The following is a 16,384-nucleotide window of genomic DNA, read 5'->3' as shown; positions in this document are numbered from 1 at the left end:
TCTTCACAGGATCTTCCTGACCCAGGGATCAAACCCTTGTCTCCTGCATTGGCAGGTGATTCTTTACCACTGAACTATTCTTTACCAAAATTTAGATTTTATTGAATGTGTGTGTGTGTGTATTTTTAATCGGAGTTAAAAAAAATGACACATACATTAAAGGTGTTTCTAAAAGCACTTATTGTTTCCATCAGAGTAGTGTCATTGATGGAGAAAGATATGGCAACCCACTCCAGTATTCTTGCCTGGAGAATCCCATGGGCAGAGGAGCCTGGTAGGCTAAAGTCCATGGGGTCGCAAAGAGTCAGACACAACTGAACGACTTCACTTTCACTTTTCGCTTTTATGCATAGGGGAAGGAAATGGCAACCCACTCCAGTGTTTTTGCCTGGAGACTCCCAGGGATGGGGGAGCCTGGTGGGATGCCGACTAAGGGGTCGCACAGAGTCGGACACGACTGAAATGACTTAGCAGCAGCAGCAGTGTTACTAAAGTGAATGCCTGTTTCCCACACTGCAGTGTGTATAATATACTATGTAGAGACACAAGTGTAAACAATGTTTCTAAGGATCATAGCTGTGCATATGAATCAGGACTGTGCTATTTCAGTGACAGATGTGTTCACCTTACTGTGATGCATGCAATAAATTATGTAAGCACCCATATTTTAAGAAAAAGTATGCATGGTTGTGGGTCAGGAATTAAGAAACTCTTTCTTTTCCTTTCTGTTTGAGTGTCAGTTAGGCTCTAAACTTTTTCATGGAGTACAAAATCTATTTTGTTTGATAGGAATGCTGCTACCCCTACTGTCTTGCTCTTTCTATTTGCATGAAATATCACACCCTTCTTTTCAGTCTCTGAGTGTCTTTACTAAGTCTTTACTAAGTTCTCCATCATAACAGGTGGATACCATCACGTCAGAACTAAATATTGGAGTCATAGACATAGAATGTTTAATTGATTCCATAACTGAGACATACATACTCACACTATTGACAGAAATTCAAGACAGAATTCTCATTAATGGTAGAATGCACAGGCTATTTGATTGAGTTTGTGAACAAGTAATTACAGGAAAGACAGCTTCCCATATGGGCTCATGGGAACTTGAGTTTTCTCTTCTTTCCTGCACTAGTAGAATATCAGTGGTCTAGAGCTATAAGATTTAACAGATATGAACAGAGGATGATGCTCAGGTATATCTGAATTCCAGATAAACTACAAATGCAATTTTTTGTCACCCTGATTATTTAATTTATATGCAGAGTACATCCTGAGAAACACTGGGCTGGAGGAAGCACAAGCTGGAATCAAGATTGCTGGAAGAAATATCAATAATCTCAGATATGCAGATGACAGTACCCTTATGGCAGAAAGTGAAGAAGAACTAAAGAGCCTCTTGATGAAAGTGGAAGAGGAGAGTGAAAAAGTTGGCTTAAAGCTCAACATTCAGAAAACAAAGATCATGGCATCCAGTCCCATCACTTCATGGCAGATAGATGGGGAAACAATGGAAATAGTAGCTGACTTTGTTTTTCTGGGCTCCAAAATCACTGCAGATGGTGACTGAAGCCATGAAATTAAAAGATGCTTACTCCTTGGAAGGAAAGTTATGACCAAATTAGACAGCATATTAAAAAGCAGAGACATTACTTTGCCAACAAAGGTCCGTCTAGTCAAGGCTATGGTTTTTCCAGTGGTCATGTATGGATGTGAGAGTTGGATATAAAGAAAGCTGAGTGCCAAAGAATTGATGCTTTTGAACTGTGGTGTTGGAGAAGACTCTTGAGAGTCCCTTGGACTGCAAGGAGATCCAACCAGTCCATCCTAAAGGAGATCAGTCCTGGGTCTTCATTGCAAGGACTGATGTTGAAGCTGAAACTCCAACACTTTGGCCACCTGATGTGAAGAGCTGACTCATTGGAAAAGACCCTGATGCTGGGAAAGATTGAGGGCAGGAGGAGAAGGGGATGACAGAGAATGAGATGGTTGGATGACATTATCAACTCGTTGGACATGGGTTTGGGTGAACTCTGGGAGTTGGTGATGGACAGGGAGGCCTGGTGTGCTGCAGTTCGTGGGGTCGCAAAAAGTTGGACATGACTGTGTGACTGAACTTAACTGAGTCTAAGTATGTCCCATGCAATATTTATGGCATTCTTACAGTAAAACTGCCAGTTTTGTTTACCTGAATGTAAAATCAAGTTGTATCCTGTATTTTACATGGCAACCTCATACTGATTCCTTAAGAAATAGAATTTGAATGCAGTCAGTTTTGCAGGAAAAAAGAAAAACCCTAGCTCCCAGCTAGTTCATTGTCCAAGTATCACAAAATGAGTTTTAGGTTCATTTGAAATGGTATTAGTATGTGACTATAAAGTGGTGCTTACTTATGATTTATTCAATTAGAATTTTATACTATATAAGCCATGATATCACCACTTTCCAATCTTTATTATCTTTTAATAATTACTTAATTTATCAATAACTTCCTGTACATTTTATAACAACACCTTGTTAGTAAAAGCCTAGGTTTGCATAAATATTAGAATAAAACATGAAAATAATTATCTTCCTCTTTCCATGTAGGAACAGTCTTCTCAACATTCTGTCTGCATTACTCTAGAGGTTTCAGGGAAATACAGACAATATATATACGGGAATCTATTTTTCCCATAAAATTTAAGAAGGAAAATACCTTTGTGTACAGTGAGTGATAGGAAATTTTGACATTTTATATTCAAATTGCATAGAACTTTATAACTATTGTATAAAATTGTGATATAAAGAACTGATGCTTTCTGTGGGAGGGATGCAGATCAAGGCAAACAATATAGGCGTGAAGAATAGAAAGAAGCTGGGGATGCTGTTATATTTTAGTGCTTAATATAAATGGAAAAAAGAGATTGAAATGGCTACACTGATCTGGCCTACTGAACACATAATTAATTGAATAATAAATAAAAGTCCTAAGACTCAGATTGGGGGAGTATTTGTTAATAGCCACTTCCCACATGAGGGGGGAAGCCAGGGCTATACTGGAGGCAAGGTTGCCATATGTAAGAAGGTGGCAAGAAAAGGTAACATATAGTCTACATTCTGGTTCTGAAATATAGGTTCTTTCTTATAGCAGATCTGCTGGCAAAGTAATTCTGAGGAGCTTGTTTCTGAAACTTTCTTGAGTGTCTTCACTAAGCCCTCTGTACTGACCTTTCTTTGGAGCAAGTATTTATTGGGAAGTCAATGCATATTAAAAATTTCATCACCTGTCATTGCTTCTGTGCCTTTTTTTTTTTTTTTCTCTCTGTTTGTAGCTGCTTTCAGGGCTCTCCTGATAGCTCAGTTGATAAAGAACCCACCTGCAGTGCAGAAGACCCCAGTTTGATTCCTGAGTCAGGAAGATCTGCTGAAGAAGGGATAGGCTACCCACTCTAGTATTCTTGGGCTTCCCTTGTGATTCAGCAGGTAAAGAATCCGCCTGCAATACGGGACACCTGGGTTCAACCCCTGGGTTGGGAAGATCCTCTGGAGAAGGGAAAGGCTACTCACTCCAGTGTTCTGGCCTGGAAAATTCCATGGATTCTATAGTCCATGGGGTCACTGCTTTTAAGTTCAGGTGTTCCATTTCTCCAGAATTTTCTGTCTGACCACTGTAACTGTTTTTTCCAAATTTAATTGATAAGGAGAAAACACCAGCTGATGCTCCCTTTATTCACTCACACTCTTGCTTTCCTGTTCACTGAATGCAAAGATGGATCTTGTGTGGCTTCCTTGTTTGAAGCTTTTCCAGCTTGTTACCACATTCATATCATTGTTCTCTAGAGAATTTCTTTAGGTACAGAATTTATTCTCATTTGTGGTAGATAGTGAATATAACGTCCAAGTCTTTTTCTGAATGCATTGATTGATAATTGATTAGTTTAAACTTCTTCTTACCAAAGCTGTTTTTATATTACCCTGATTTCCAGTGGAAGTTTGTGTTTGTGTTTTTTTTTTTTTTTCAGAGGTGTTTAAATATCGAGTTTCCCTTCTATGTAGATGCTTAAATGAGAGTCTCCCAGTTGTATCCAACTCTTTGTGACCCTGTGGACTATACAGTGGGTTATTTGCAAGCTGGCGCAATAGAGGGAATGAACTTATCTTCTCCTGTGAGAACTCCAAAATTGCAACTTGCTGCTGAACAGCCGTTGATGGAGAATGTTGGATCCCACCAAAAAAGATACCCCACATCCAGGGGCAAAGGAGAAGCCCCAGCAAGATGGTAGGGGGAGTGAAATCACATTCAGAATCAAACCCTGTACCTACCAGAGACACTCGGAGGGCTCAAACAAACCCTTGTGTGAACCAGGAGGCCCCACAGAGACTGAGCCAGACCTGCCTTTGAGTGTTTGTGTGTCTCCTGTGGAGGTGTGGGTCAGCAGTGGCCTGTCGCATCTGCAGGGGCTCTGGATGCAGCAGACGTGGCTCTGGCATAAGCTCTCTTGGAGGAGGTTGCCATTAACTGCACCATAGAGCCATCAGAACTTACACAGGACTGGGAAACAAACACTTGGTGGGCACAAACAGAACTTTGTGCGCACCAAGACCCAGGAGAAAGGTGCAGTGACACCACAGGAGACTGACCCAGACTTGCCTGTGTGTGCCCAGGCATCTCTGGCAGAGGCGTGGGTCAGTGGTGGCCTGCTGCAGGGTCGGGAGCACTGAGTGCAGGAGTGCATGCGTGGGACCTTTTGAAGGAGGTCGCCATCATCTTCATTATCTCCACCATAGTTTGGCTTCAAGTCAAGAAACAGGGAGGGAACATAGCCCTGTCCATCCACAGAAAATTGGATTAAAGAGCATTAGCCCCACCAATCAAAACGAGACACAGTTTATCCCTCAGTCAGTCTCTCCCATCAGGAAGCTTCCATAAGCCTCTTATCCTTAACCATCAAAGGGCAGACAAAATGAAAACCACAATCACAGAAAACTAATCAAATTGATCACATTGACCACAGCCTTGTGTAACTCAATGAAACTATGAGCCACGTCATGTAGGGCCACCCAAGATGGACCGGTCAAGGTGGAGAGTTTTGACAGAACATGGCCCACTGGAGAAGGGAGTGGCAAACCATTTCAGTATTCTTGCCTTAAGAACCCCATGAACAATATGAAAAGGCAAAAGATAGGACACTGAGAGATTAACTCCCCAGGTTGGTAGAGGCCCAATGTGCTACTAGAGAACAGTGATGAAATAACTCCAGAAAGAATGAAAAGATGGAGCCAAAGAAAAACAACAACCAGCTGTGGATGTGACTGGTGATGGAAGTAAAATTCGATGCTGCAAAGAACAATATTGCATAGGAACCTGGAATGTTAGGTCCATGAATCAAGGTAAATTGGAAGTGGTCAAACAGGGATGGCAAGAGTGAATATCATGCAAAGATGGACACAATAAAGGACTGAAATGGTATGAAACTAACAGAAGCAGACGAGATTAAGAAGAGGTAATAAGAATACACAGAAGAACTAAACTAAAAAGATCTTCATGACCCAGATAACCACAATGGTGTGATCATTCACCTAGAGCCAGACATCCTGGAATGCAGAGTCAAAGGCCTTAGGAAGCATCACTACGAACAAAGCTAGTGGAGGTGAAATTGAAATTGAACTATTTCAAATCCTAAAAGATGATGCTGTTAAAGGGTTGCACTCAATATGCCGGCAAATTTGGAAAACCCAGCAGTGACCACGGGATTGGAAAAGGTCAGTTTTCACTACAAGCCCAAAGGAACGCAATGCCAAAGAATGCTCAAACAACCTCACAATTGCACGCATCTCACATGCTAGCAAAATAATGCTCAAAATTCTCCAAGCCAGGCTTCAACAGCACGTGAACCATGAACTTTCAGATGTTCAAGCTGAATTTATAAAAGATAGAAGAACCAAAGATCAAATTGCCAACATTCGTTGGATTATCAAAAAAGCAAGAGAGTTCCAGAAGAACATCTACTTCTGCTTTATTGACTACAGCAAAGCCTTTTACTTGTGGCTCACAACACACTGTGGAAAATTCTTCAAGAGATGGAAATACCAGACCTTATCTGCCTCCTGAGAAATCTGTATGCAGGTTAAGAAGCAAAAGTTAAAACTGGACATGGAACAATAGACTGGTTGCAAATAAGGAGAGGGGTACATCAAGGCTGTATATTGTCACCCTGTTTATTTAACTTCTATGCAGAGTACATCATGCAAAATGCCAGGTGGGATGAAGCACAAGCTAGAATCAAGATGGCTGGGAGAAATATCAATAACCTCAGATAAACAGAGGACACATTCCTTATGGCAAAAAAATGAGGAAGAACTAAAGAGCCTCTTGATGATAGTGAAAGAAGAGATAGAAAAAGTTGGCTTAAAACTCAACATTCAGAAAACTAATCTCATGACATCTGGTCCCATCACTTCATGGGAAATAGATGGGGAGACGATGGAAACAGTGAGAGACTTTATTTATTTATTATTTTTTGACTTCCAAATCACTGCAAATGGTGGCTGCAGTCATGAAATTAAAAGATGCTTGCTCCTTGAAAGAAAAGCTATGACCAATCTAGATAACATATTTAAAACCAGAAACATTACTTTGCCAACAAAGGTCTGTATAGTCAAAGCTGTGGTTTTTCCAGTAGTCATGTATGGATGTGAGAGATGGAGCATAAAGAAAGCTGAGTGCCGAAGCATTGATGCTTTTGAACTGTGGTTTTGGAGAAGACTCTTGAGACTCCCTTGGACAGCAGGAGATCCACCCTGTCAATCCTAAAGGAAATCTGTCCTAAATATTCATTGGAAGGTGTGATCCTGAAGCTGAAATTCCAATACTTTGGTCACCTGATGTGAAGAACTGAGTCATTTGGAAAGATAGAAATATTCTAATGAATATTCAGAATTGAATATATTTTGAATTAATGCAGAATTTAATATTAAATCCATAGTGTATTGCCCTTAAACCATTTATTAATTATTTTACTAACTTACTGAGATGCTAACTTCATCACACACACACACACACACACACACACACACACACACTAGCCAAAGCAAATGCAATTTGGGATATGGAAACTGCGGTGGGCCATAGGCAAATCCAAAGAACAAGAAAAGGGATGTTGTTGTTGTTGTTGTTGTTTTTCAAGAAAAGGGGTTGGTTGAAAGGGGCTATAATAACTGACAAGGGATTAATATCCAGAATATTATATATCTCATACATCTCAATAAAATACTCCTCGTCTTTGAAGAAGAGGCAAGGAGGCAAGATAGGAAAGCTTAGTAAATTCTTCCTTCCAACCAAAGGATGAAAAACAAGTATGTGGGTGAAAGTTATCAGGTCTTTTCTGACAGGTCCAGCAGCCTACAAATTTCTAATGAACCACCATACTAAGGAGCCTCAAATAGGAGACTGACACATTCTCCTGGACTATTACATGGTTCATGTTTTGGCAAGAGCCTCAAGATCCATTTTCTCCTTAAATCACAGTTCCCCACTGAGGGAAGGCAAGACCTGTTTTAGGAGTGAAGTAGTAATTACTCCCTAGGGTGCTGAGTAGTGAAGTTATCAAATGAGGCATTTATGCTAGTGCTGATAGAAAAATACCTATTAATAATACTAACACAGGTTGTAGCTGGTTTAGGGCTATTCAGCTGGAGCACGATGCTTATTGTTTTTGGGAGTGTGGCGGTGAGTCTTGTTACAGGTTTAAACAATTTTTAGAGAATGGGGGGAAGATCTGTACGGGAATGGCTGCTTGCAGCAAATTATCTGGACATTTTCTGATGGCCATGACGAAAAACAGGACAAGTGCATTCCACTGCAGCCCAGGACTCACATTTTGGAAAACATGAAACTTTTTTATATTTATGACTTGGGCTTACTTATTTCATAAATAGATTACAGAATATAACTCTCCTGGATCCTAGATAATAGCTACTTGTGCTTTTTATCTTATGTTTAATTCAGAAATGTGGAGTATTTTTTTTTTTTTTAAACTATGGTCTTTGTATACATGATAGATAAGGATTGTGGAGCGGTTATAGGGGAAGTTGCTGAGTGGGTAGACGAGATAATGCTGAGGTTGAGAGAAAAGAAAACATTAGCAATACGACATTGCAGAATGTTTATAGGAGGTATCCATGATATCAATCTTTGGAAAGAAGGAAATACTTAATTAGGGCTTCTTATGTGTAATTCTGGGCTATACTTTTACTTTTTCTCTTCATTAACTTTCATAATATTTCAAATTTCAGAGATTTAGGAAACTTTAGTTATTTCTCAAAGAAAATGCTGAAATATAAACAATATTTGGGCCTTTTTACTTCATATCCAGCACTTTCTTCATGATTTAAATTTCATTCCAGTTTATTTGCTTATTTAATATTTTTACCAACTGCTTGACAAATATATGTGAATCCATTGTGATGATTCATTCATATCTTAATTTACTTAATCATTGTTTCTCTCACATATATTTTGAATATTTGATATTTTCTAGAAACTCTGATGCTGATGGGGTTAGAGGGATGCATGTGAATACAAGTTGCCTGGCACATAAACTTTGTCACCTGAACAGCTACATGGTGTCTGCTTTCTAAGAACTTGATTTTTCCTGAGCAAGTGAGATCACTATCTATAATTACCTAAAATGTGAGAAATTCTAGAATATGTTTTATAAGGGCTGGAATCTTTTTATTCACTGATGTACTCCAAATATCTAATAGAGTGACTGTGACTTACTGTATACTCAATAAATATTTGTTAAATTGAAAGAAGTGCTGTGGGAATGAAACTTGAGAGAAGTGTTTTCCTTTTTCCTCAGAGTTCAGAGGATCTGCCCAAAACTGAAACAGGCATTGACGTGATACAGCATGGCTCACTGCATGCTCAGTGTCCACAGATAAAATCTGGGAGATGGAAGAGACAAATTTGGAATGTAGTGAGAACCGAATTTATTCATAGTCCTTCCCCCTATTTTTGCCAAGGATTGGAACACATCATTACAAAATTTTGGGTAAGAGGTACTCGATAACATATTTAATTTCTCTGCATTCACCACTTCTTCCCGGCTGAACTGTTTCAATACTCGCTTTTCCCTCACTTTATTCTCCTGTTTCTTGCCACCCTGTCCAGGATTTCTCTCTGTCTCTAATGTCTTGCTTCCCATACTCAGGACCCTGTATTCTTGCTGCCCAAATAACTCTTGAAGATATTCAGTTCCAGTTGGTCTTCTCAGGTCAAAAGCAGTGGAAGCAAAAATCTATAGGTTCTTGTCTTGAATGATTTTTTTTTTTTCCCTCTAATTTCCCTTATTGGGTCCTACTAAGAGAGGAAAGCCAAATTATATTGAAAGTAAAGAGTATGATGGATATATGTATATATATATTTTCATTTTCAGAAACACTGATTCTCTTCAGATTTCTCTTCTGCCTCTAGAGAAAAATCAGGCCTGTAAAAAACACAAGATATGGAAAGAAAGGGACCTGAAAAGGTAAAAAAAAAAAAATAATAATGAATAATAATAATAACAACTTTGTTTTCCAACAAAGCTATCAGCCCCTTGTGTTGTATATTCTATGTTCATGGTTTTCCCTGTAAGGTAGAGTAAGAAATATGTTTTAATTGGCACCTATCATGCAGGTGCATATGTACACACACAGCCTAAAACAGAAGATTCACTCTAAAGAAAGGTCACTCATGTATTGTATTCTTTCATTCATTTTTCTCATCTATACTGTTGGTATATTAAAACTGCTGGTGTTGACCGTTAACTTGATTCTGTAACCTCAGAGATGGGATAAACATAAAGTTTCAAAATCACTGTCTTTGAACAGCTGATTCATTTACTGAGGAAAAAACCCAGCAAAATAAACAAAACACCCCCAAACAGCAACAACAACAAAGCAGTAGTCAAAGAAAATCAGACTACTAGTAGCTTGCTTCTTATGTAGTACATGATATTTTAAGTACTTTCTACATACTTCCCACATACTTATTCACACATACATTTATTTCTCACATTTGTCATTTTTCAGATGAAGAAACATCAAATTCTATTTTTGATAGATTTCAAACAGAATTATTTAAAAAAATAAATGAATATATTCAAGGGCCTTGATACATTTTGATGAACTTCTTTCCATAAAATTAAAGCTTATTTTTAAACATATTAGCATTAACACTTTTACTAATCATATAATCAACATCACTATTGATAATTTGGCGAGTACAAGTGATCTTTCAGTTTAACTTGTGGTACAAATGATGTAAAACTAATTTTTATATATTTGATACGTGTTATTTCCTTTTCATAAATCATATACTAAATCCATTTTCTACACCAGAAGTTTATTTCCTCCATCAGTTTATAGTACATTTTTATTAATATTAATATTTTGAAATGTTTTTGGTAATTTTAAATTTATTATTTGTTTTCTGATATTTCTGATTGTGCTTTTGTTGTCAATATATGTTTTATTTTATTCAGTCAAATTTTTGGTTATTTACTGTTCTCTGTTATACTGTTTTTAGTTTTGAACTTAGTTTTCCCATTTTTTCCATCAAAAAATGTACTTTTTTTCTAATCTTTTAATTTTTTGCATTTTTTTTCTTGACATAGCCACAAGAATTTTTTGAAAATTATATTAGTTGGAGACTTATACAATATTTTTTCTATTTATCAAGGAAGTAAAAGGTAAGGGAAAAGAAAATGAAAGGTGGTAGGAGCAATTCTGGTTACTTAAGAATATAGTTATCATGTTTATATATACAGACAGTGAGTCTTTTGGTATCATTGGTTTGAATCAGCTGGAGAATGTTTTCTTATTTTTTCTTGAATGTCTATATTGTCATTGTTCAAAGGGGAGAGCATGTTAAATAGTCATAATTCACAGTCTAACTCAATCCCTCTGTATTGAATGCAGTAGAACCTCTCTCCTACTCATCTATTGCAAGTATACAGTCTTCTTTTCTGTATTTTTTTAAACTGTATATTTATTGTTATATTAACTGTGGTTTTGGAGATAGAATTGAGCATGACAATACACTATCATGGCAAATCTTAAGTTGGTAGAAATGTAAAAAATTTATGTTTAAAATTACTTAATAAATTTTTTTGGAAGATCTGTAATGTGTTTCAGAAACACTGAAACATCCCAGAGAAGGACTAATAATGAAAATTAAATGGATCCTAATGTTCCAAAGGTTTCCATTTAGTAATTAAAATAAATCTACATATAAAAAATTAAATCATCAATCTATCAATTTCCTTTAAAACAGTCTCTTAAAAATAGCTTAATATACCATGAAATACATGTATTATATTTGTATAAAGTAATAGAGTTGTGTGGTTATCACCACAATAAAGTTTTAGGACATTTTCATCATCCCAAAAGATAACTTCCTATCTGTTTGCAGCCAAATTCCATCCTGTCCCCATCCCAAGGTTACAACTAATCTTTCCACTGATATATATTTTCCTTTCCTACACATTTCACATAAATAGAATTTCCAATGTGTAGTCTTTTGTACTTGACTACTATCATTTAGCATAGTATTTTTGAGGATGGCAATCCACTCCAGGACTATTGCCTGGAAAATCCCATGAACAGAAGAGGCTACAGTCCATGGGGTCGCAAAGAGTCGGACACGACTGAGCGACTTCACTTCACTTCACTTCATGCTGTGGTATGCACCACAGTTCTTCCTTTTACTACTGAATATAATAGTCAGTTTTATGGGTATATCAGATTTTGTTTGTCCATAAATTTATTTCTTCATATATTGGGATGCAAAAATTGAATAGTTTCTTTCCTTTTGGCTATTATCAATAATACTGCTACTAAGAACATTCACTAAAAATATTTATGTGGATAGTATTCACTTCCCTCTGTTATATTCCTGAGAATAAAATTGCTATGTCATTAGCTAAGTTTATATTTACCATTAGAAGAAACTGTGAAACTCTTTTCAAAAGTGACTGCATAATATTACACTTCCATCAGCAAAATGTGAAGGTTTTAGCCTTTCTGCCTCCTTACCAGCACCTCTTAGTATCTATTGCTTTCATTATAGTAATCCTAGTGCATATGAGCAGTAATCACATTGTGGTTTTAATTTGCATTTCTCTAACGGCAAGTGATGCTGAATGTATCTTTATATACCTCCTAGCCACCGATACACTTTGATGAAATGTCTACTGAAAGAGTTTGCCCATTTTTAAACTTCATCCTTCTCTTATTTTAATTGTAAGAGTCATATGTATATTCTGGATGCAAATCCCTTATCAAATACAAGCTTTGTGAATGCATTTTTTCTGTATCATGTTCCCTTCATTTTCACAATGGTACCCTTTGAAGTGTATATTTCTGGACTCTCAATTCTAACCATTATCTATATGTGTATCTATATGCCAGTACCATGCTTTCTTGTTTACTCCATCATTAAAGTAAACTTTGAAATCAGAAAGTATAAATCTTCTATCTTTGCCCTTCATTTTCACAATTATTTTGGTTATTCTAGTTCTTTTCCATATTTATTTTGTGAGTACTTTGTCAATTTTTTAAAGTCTGTAATGAATATATGGATCACTGTGCTCATAATTATCTCATAATAATGAATCTTCCAATCCATGAAATGGTTGTCTTTTCATTTATTTGGATCTTTAATTTTTCTCAGCAATGTTTGATGGTTTTCTGTGTATAGATGTTGCTCCTCTTTTGCTAAATTTGATCCTAGTTGTTTTATGCCATTAAAAAGGATTTATTTTCTTTGTTTCATTTTTGCATTTTGCATGGTGTGTTCCTAATTGTAGGAGGCAGCATGATGTCCTTTCAAAGATGTCCATGTATCAATCCCAGAAACATGCAAATAAGTTAGGTTACATGAAAAAGGGAGAATTTAGGCTAGAGATAAAATTAAGTTTGCTAACCCTGTGACCTTCAGCTAGAGAGATTAGTTTATATTATTTGGACTTGACCATGTAAACACAGTGTTCTTAAAAGTGAAGGACAGAATCAGAGTCAGAAAAAGAGATATGATTTTCCGGGGTTGAAGAAGGGAGAGGGGGATAATGAACCAGAGGCTCCTAGGAACTAGAAAAAGCAAGACGTTGCCAACATCTCAAGAAAGGAATATAAGCCTGCATACCCTAGATTTGTATATTTATGTACCTGAATGCATTTACTTCCCTTTTGTTTTCAGGTCTTGGCAGAAAACCTCACCATGGTCACCGAGTTCCTTTTACTGGGTTTTTCAAGTCTTGGTGACATTCAGCTTGTTCTTTTTGCGGTTTTCCTTTTTCTGTACTTAGCCATTCTCAGTGGCAATGTCACTATTGTTAGTGTCATCCGCCTGGACAAAAGCCTGCACACACCAATGTACTTCTTCCTCGGCATTCTCTCTACATCAGAGACCTGCTACACCTTCGTCATCCTACCCAAGATGCTCATCAATCTCTTTTCTGTGGCCAGGACAATCTCCTTCAACTGTTGCGCCATCCAAATGTTCTTCTTCCTCGGTTTTGCTATTACCAATTGCTTGCTATTGGGAGTTATGGGCTATGATCGTTATGCTGCCATCTGTCACCCTTTACATTACCCTATCCTTATGAGTTGGCAGGTGTGCGGAAAATTGGGAGCCCTCTGTGGGATTGGTGGGTTCTTGGCCTCACTAACAGTAGTATATTTAGTTTTCAGCCTCCCTTTCTGTAGCGCCAACAAAGTCAACCATTACTTCTGTGACATCTCACCAGTTATTCGTCTGGCTTGCACAAACACAGATGCTCATGAATTTGTCATATTCATCTGTGGTGTTCTTGTACTCGTGGTCCCATTTTTATTCATCTGTGTTTCTTATATCTACATTCTGAGGACTATCCTGAAGATTCCCTCTGCTGAAGGCAGACGGAAGGCCTTTTCCACCTGTGCGTCTCATCTCACTGTTGTCATTATTCACTATGGTTGTGCTTCCTATATCTACTTGAGACCAACAGCAAACTATGTGTCTAACAAGGACAGATTAGTAACAGTGACATACACTATTGTCACTCCATTATTAAACCCCATGGTATACAGTCTAAGGAATAAGGATGTTCAAGTTGCTATTAGAAAAGTGTTGGGGAAGAAAGGATCCCTAAAATTGTATGATTGATATATTATTATATTTCAGATTTTGTAATAAATATAGCTTTCTGACAAAGAATGTATGTCCACATCTTTTTAACTGATCATTTCTGTTTTTTGAGAATATTTGGCACATTTTCTTCTCTCAGCTTTTGTAACTCAATTGCAATATAGACAAGTCCAGATAAAGTCAATTATGTGACACCAATGTCTATTTTTCTTTTAGAATAAGATGCTACCTTGAGGTTTATTGAGTTTAGAATGTTACTGACTGTAAAAATAATCATATACTTGACCTGATCAGTGTTATGGCCATAGTGAATCAGTTAATCATTCTAGTCCACATATTGCAACAGACAGTATTTTTGAAAGCAATATTCAAACATGAAATTAGCCTCATGAATATGAGTTGGGAAAGACTTATTTACACTTTAAGGAGTTAGCCGCATATCTAAATCTGTTCACAGACACAATTTGTTGAGAGTCTTTGCTCATGGCCAACCCTATATAAATCATTTCACTCATTTACCATTTAATCTTTCTACATTATACATTTGAACATTACAATGTTCCTTTTTACGTGTTTGAGAAATTATTTATATCATTCTGGCACAGATTTTATGTTTTGTAATTTGAAAATAATGACAGGATAGATTAATTGGCATTCTTGCATCTACTCATTGATATACTCATCTACTACAGAGTATGTAGACATTAGGAAATCAAATTCTCTATGTCCAGAAGTTGCAGCAATTAAATAGAACACTCCAGAAGTAGACTTTACATTTAATACCTTGATCAATTTTCATAAAATGTGGGTGAGATTTGTGTGCAGCAGTCTGACACTAAAGTGATTTTTTAAAGTTTTTATCTATCCTGCTTTATAGGTTTAATTTTCTGTTATTCTCTTCATGTGTGGACCTCCTGAATGACTTTTAAACTTAGCTCATCTTTTTACTCGTGTTTCTAGAAGAAAGAACAATTGTTTTTCTTTGGAGTCAAGTGTGCCTTGCTAAGTCACTTCAGTCCTGTCTGAATCTTTGCAATCCTGTGGACTGTAGCCTTCCATGCTCCTCTGTCCATGGGATTCTCTAGACAAGAATTTTGGAATAGGTAGCCATGCCCTCTTCCAGAGGATCTTCCCAACCCAGGGATTGAACCCATGTCTTGTCTTGCAGCTCCTGCATTGCAGGCAGAATCTTTAACATTGAGTCACCAGGGAAGCCCTGGAGACAAGTGTGATTTTCCTTATTCCTTACGTCAAGTCAAAAATGTGCCAAAAGTTATGTCAAGTTAAAAATTGTGTTAAACAGACAAGGAAAATTTTATTCAAGACTATTTTGCTAATGGAGAAATACCAAGTCTGAATTTGGCAACTCTGCCACAAACCAACAGGGATAAGGTTTTCAGTGGCTGTGATGAGGTAATGGAAAAGTACTGGAGAACCTTATACCATCTGGGTTTACTATCTGATTTTATCAAAAGGAAAATAAACATCTCATGGCTTTATTACAGGATGCAATTTTGTGCTTGTAGCAAGGTACTCACCAATGTTGGATTCCTTTCATCCCATGCAAAATGGGATATTAAGAACAATGTCTTCCTTAATGATCATATTTCACATGGACACTCCCAGGTCCTTGAGAAAGACATTTCTGGGTTGTAAAACCGACCTGAATTTTAAAATATGTATATATTGGAAAGAGAAAAATAATGTTATAATTGCACATTTTCTAAAGCATATGCTCTAAGAAAAAGGAGATCAGGGGTCTAGGGTCAGGAAGAAGCCTCTCCGAAGTTTAATCAAGTTGAAGGCCAAAGTTAGGCCTGTCCTGCGTCACCTATGCCCCTCTCTTGTAACACATGTACATTTCCCTGTGGGGACAGAGAGTCAACAGAAATTCTGATACTCTGGCTATTGCCCAGAAATTAACTATCCTTTGTCTTTGACCTAGAGTCCTCATCATCTGTGGAGTTGTAGAAGACTATCTTCTTAGCTTGCAATGAGTGCAAAAATCTCATATTCTTACAGTTCTTCACACCACATCTAATGAATTTAAGTAAACAAAATGATATTATTTGGAAGGTTTGGGGACTGCTCATGTATATGAAGAAAGATTTGATGACCAGAGTTTTTGAAGGAACTAGAACAATTACAAAAACTTTTATTCATAGGATCTTATAAATCATCTCTTTAGGGAACTGTCATTCAATGATTTTCCATCCTCTCTGTTTACTC

At 37.1% G+C, this 16,384-nt stretch overlaps 1 protein-coding gene across 1 annotated transcript; it reads left to right on the top strand.

Moving 5' to 3' along the window:
• The first annotated feature begins 13,198 nt into the window (after positions 1-13,198).
• Positions 13,199-14,173, top strand: LOC102175344 (olfactory receptor 10R2). The gene has a single exon (XM_005677273.2). The coding sequence runs from the start codon at positions 13,199-13,201 to the stop codon at positions 14,171-14,173; it is 975 nt and encodes a 324-aa protein (XP_005677330.2).
• Positions 14,174-16,384: the final 2,211 nt, after the last annotated feature.

Source organism: Capra hircus, unplaced genomic scaffold, assembly GCF_001704415.2.
Source record: "Capra hircus breed San Clemente unplaced genomic scaffold, ASM170441v1, whole genome shotgun sequence".
In the NCBI taxonomy this organism is placed as follows: Eukaryota; Metazoa; Chordata; class Mammalia; order Artiodactyla; family Bovidae; genus Capra; species Capra hircus.
Note: the sequence above shows the minus strand (reverse complement) of the source record. Positions and strands in the feature narration are given on the sequence as shown.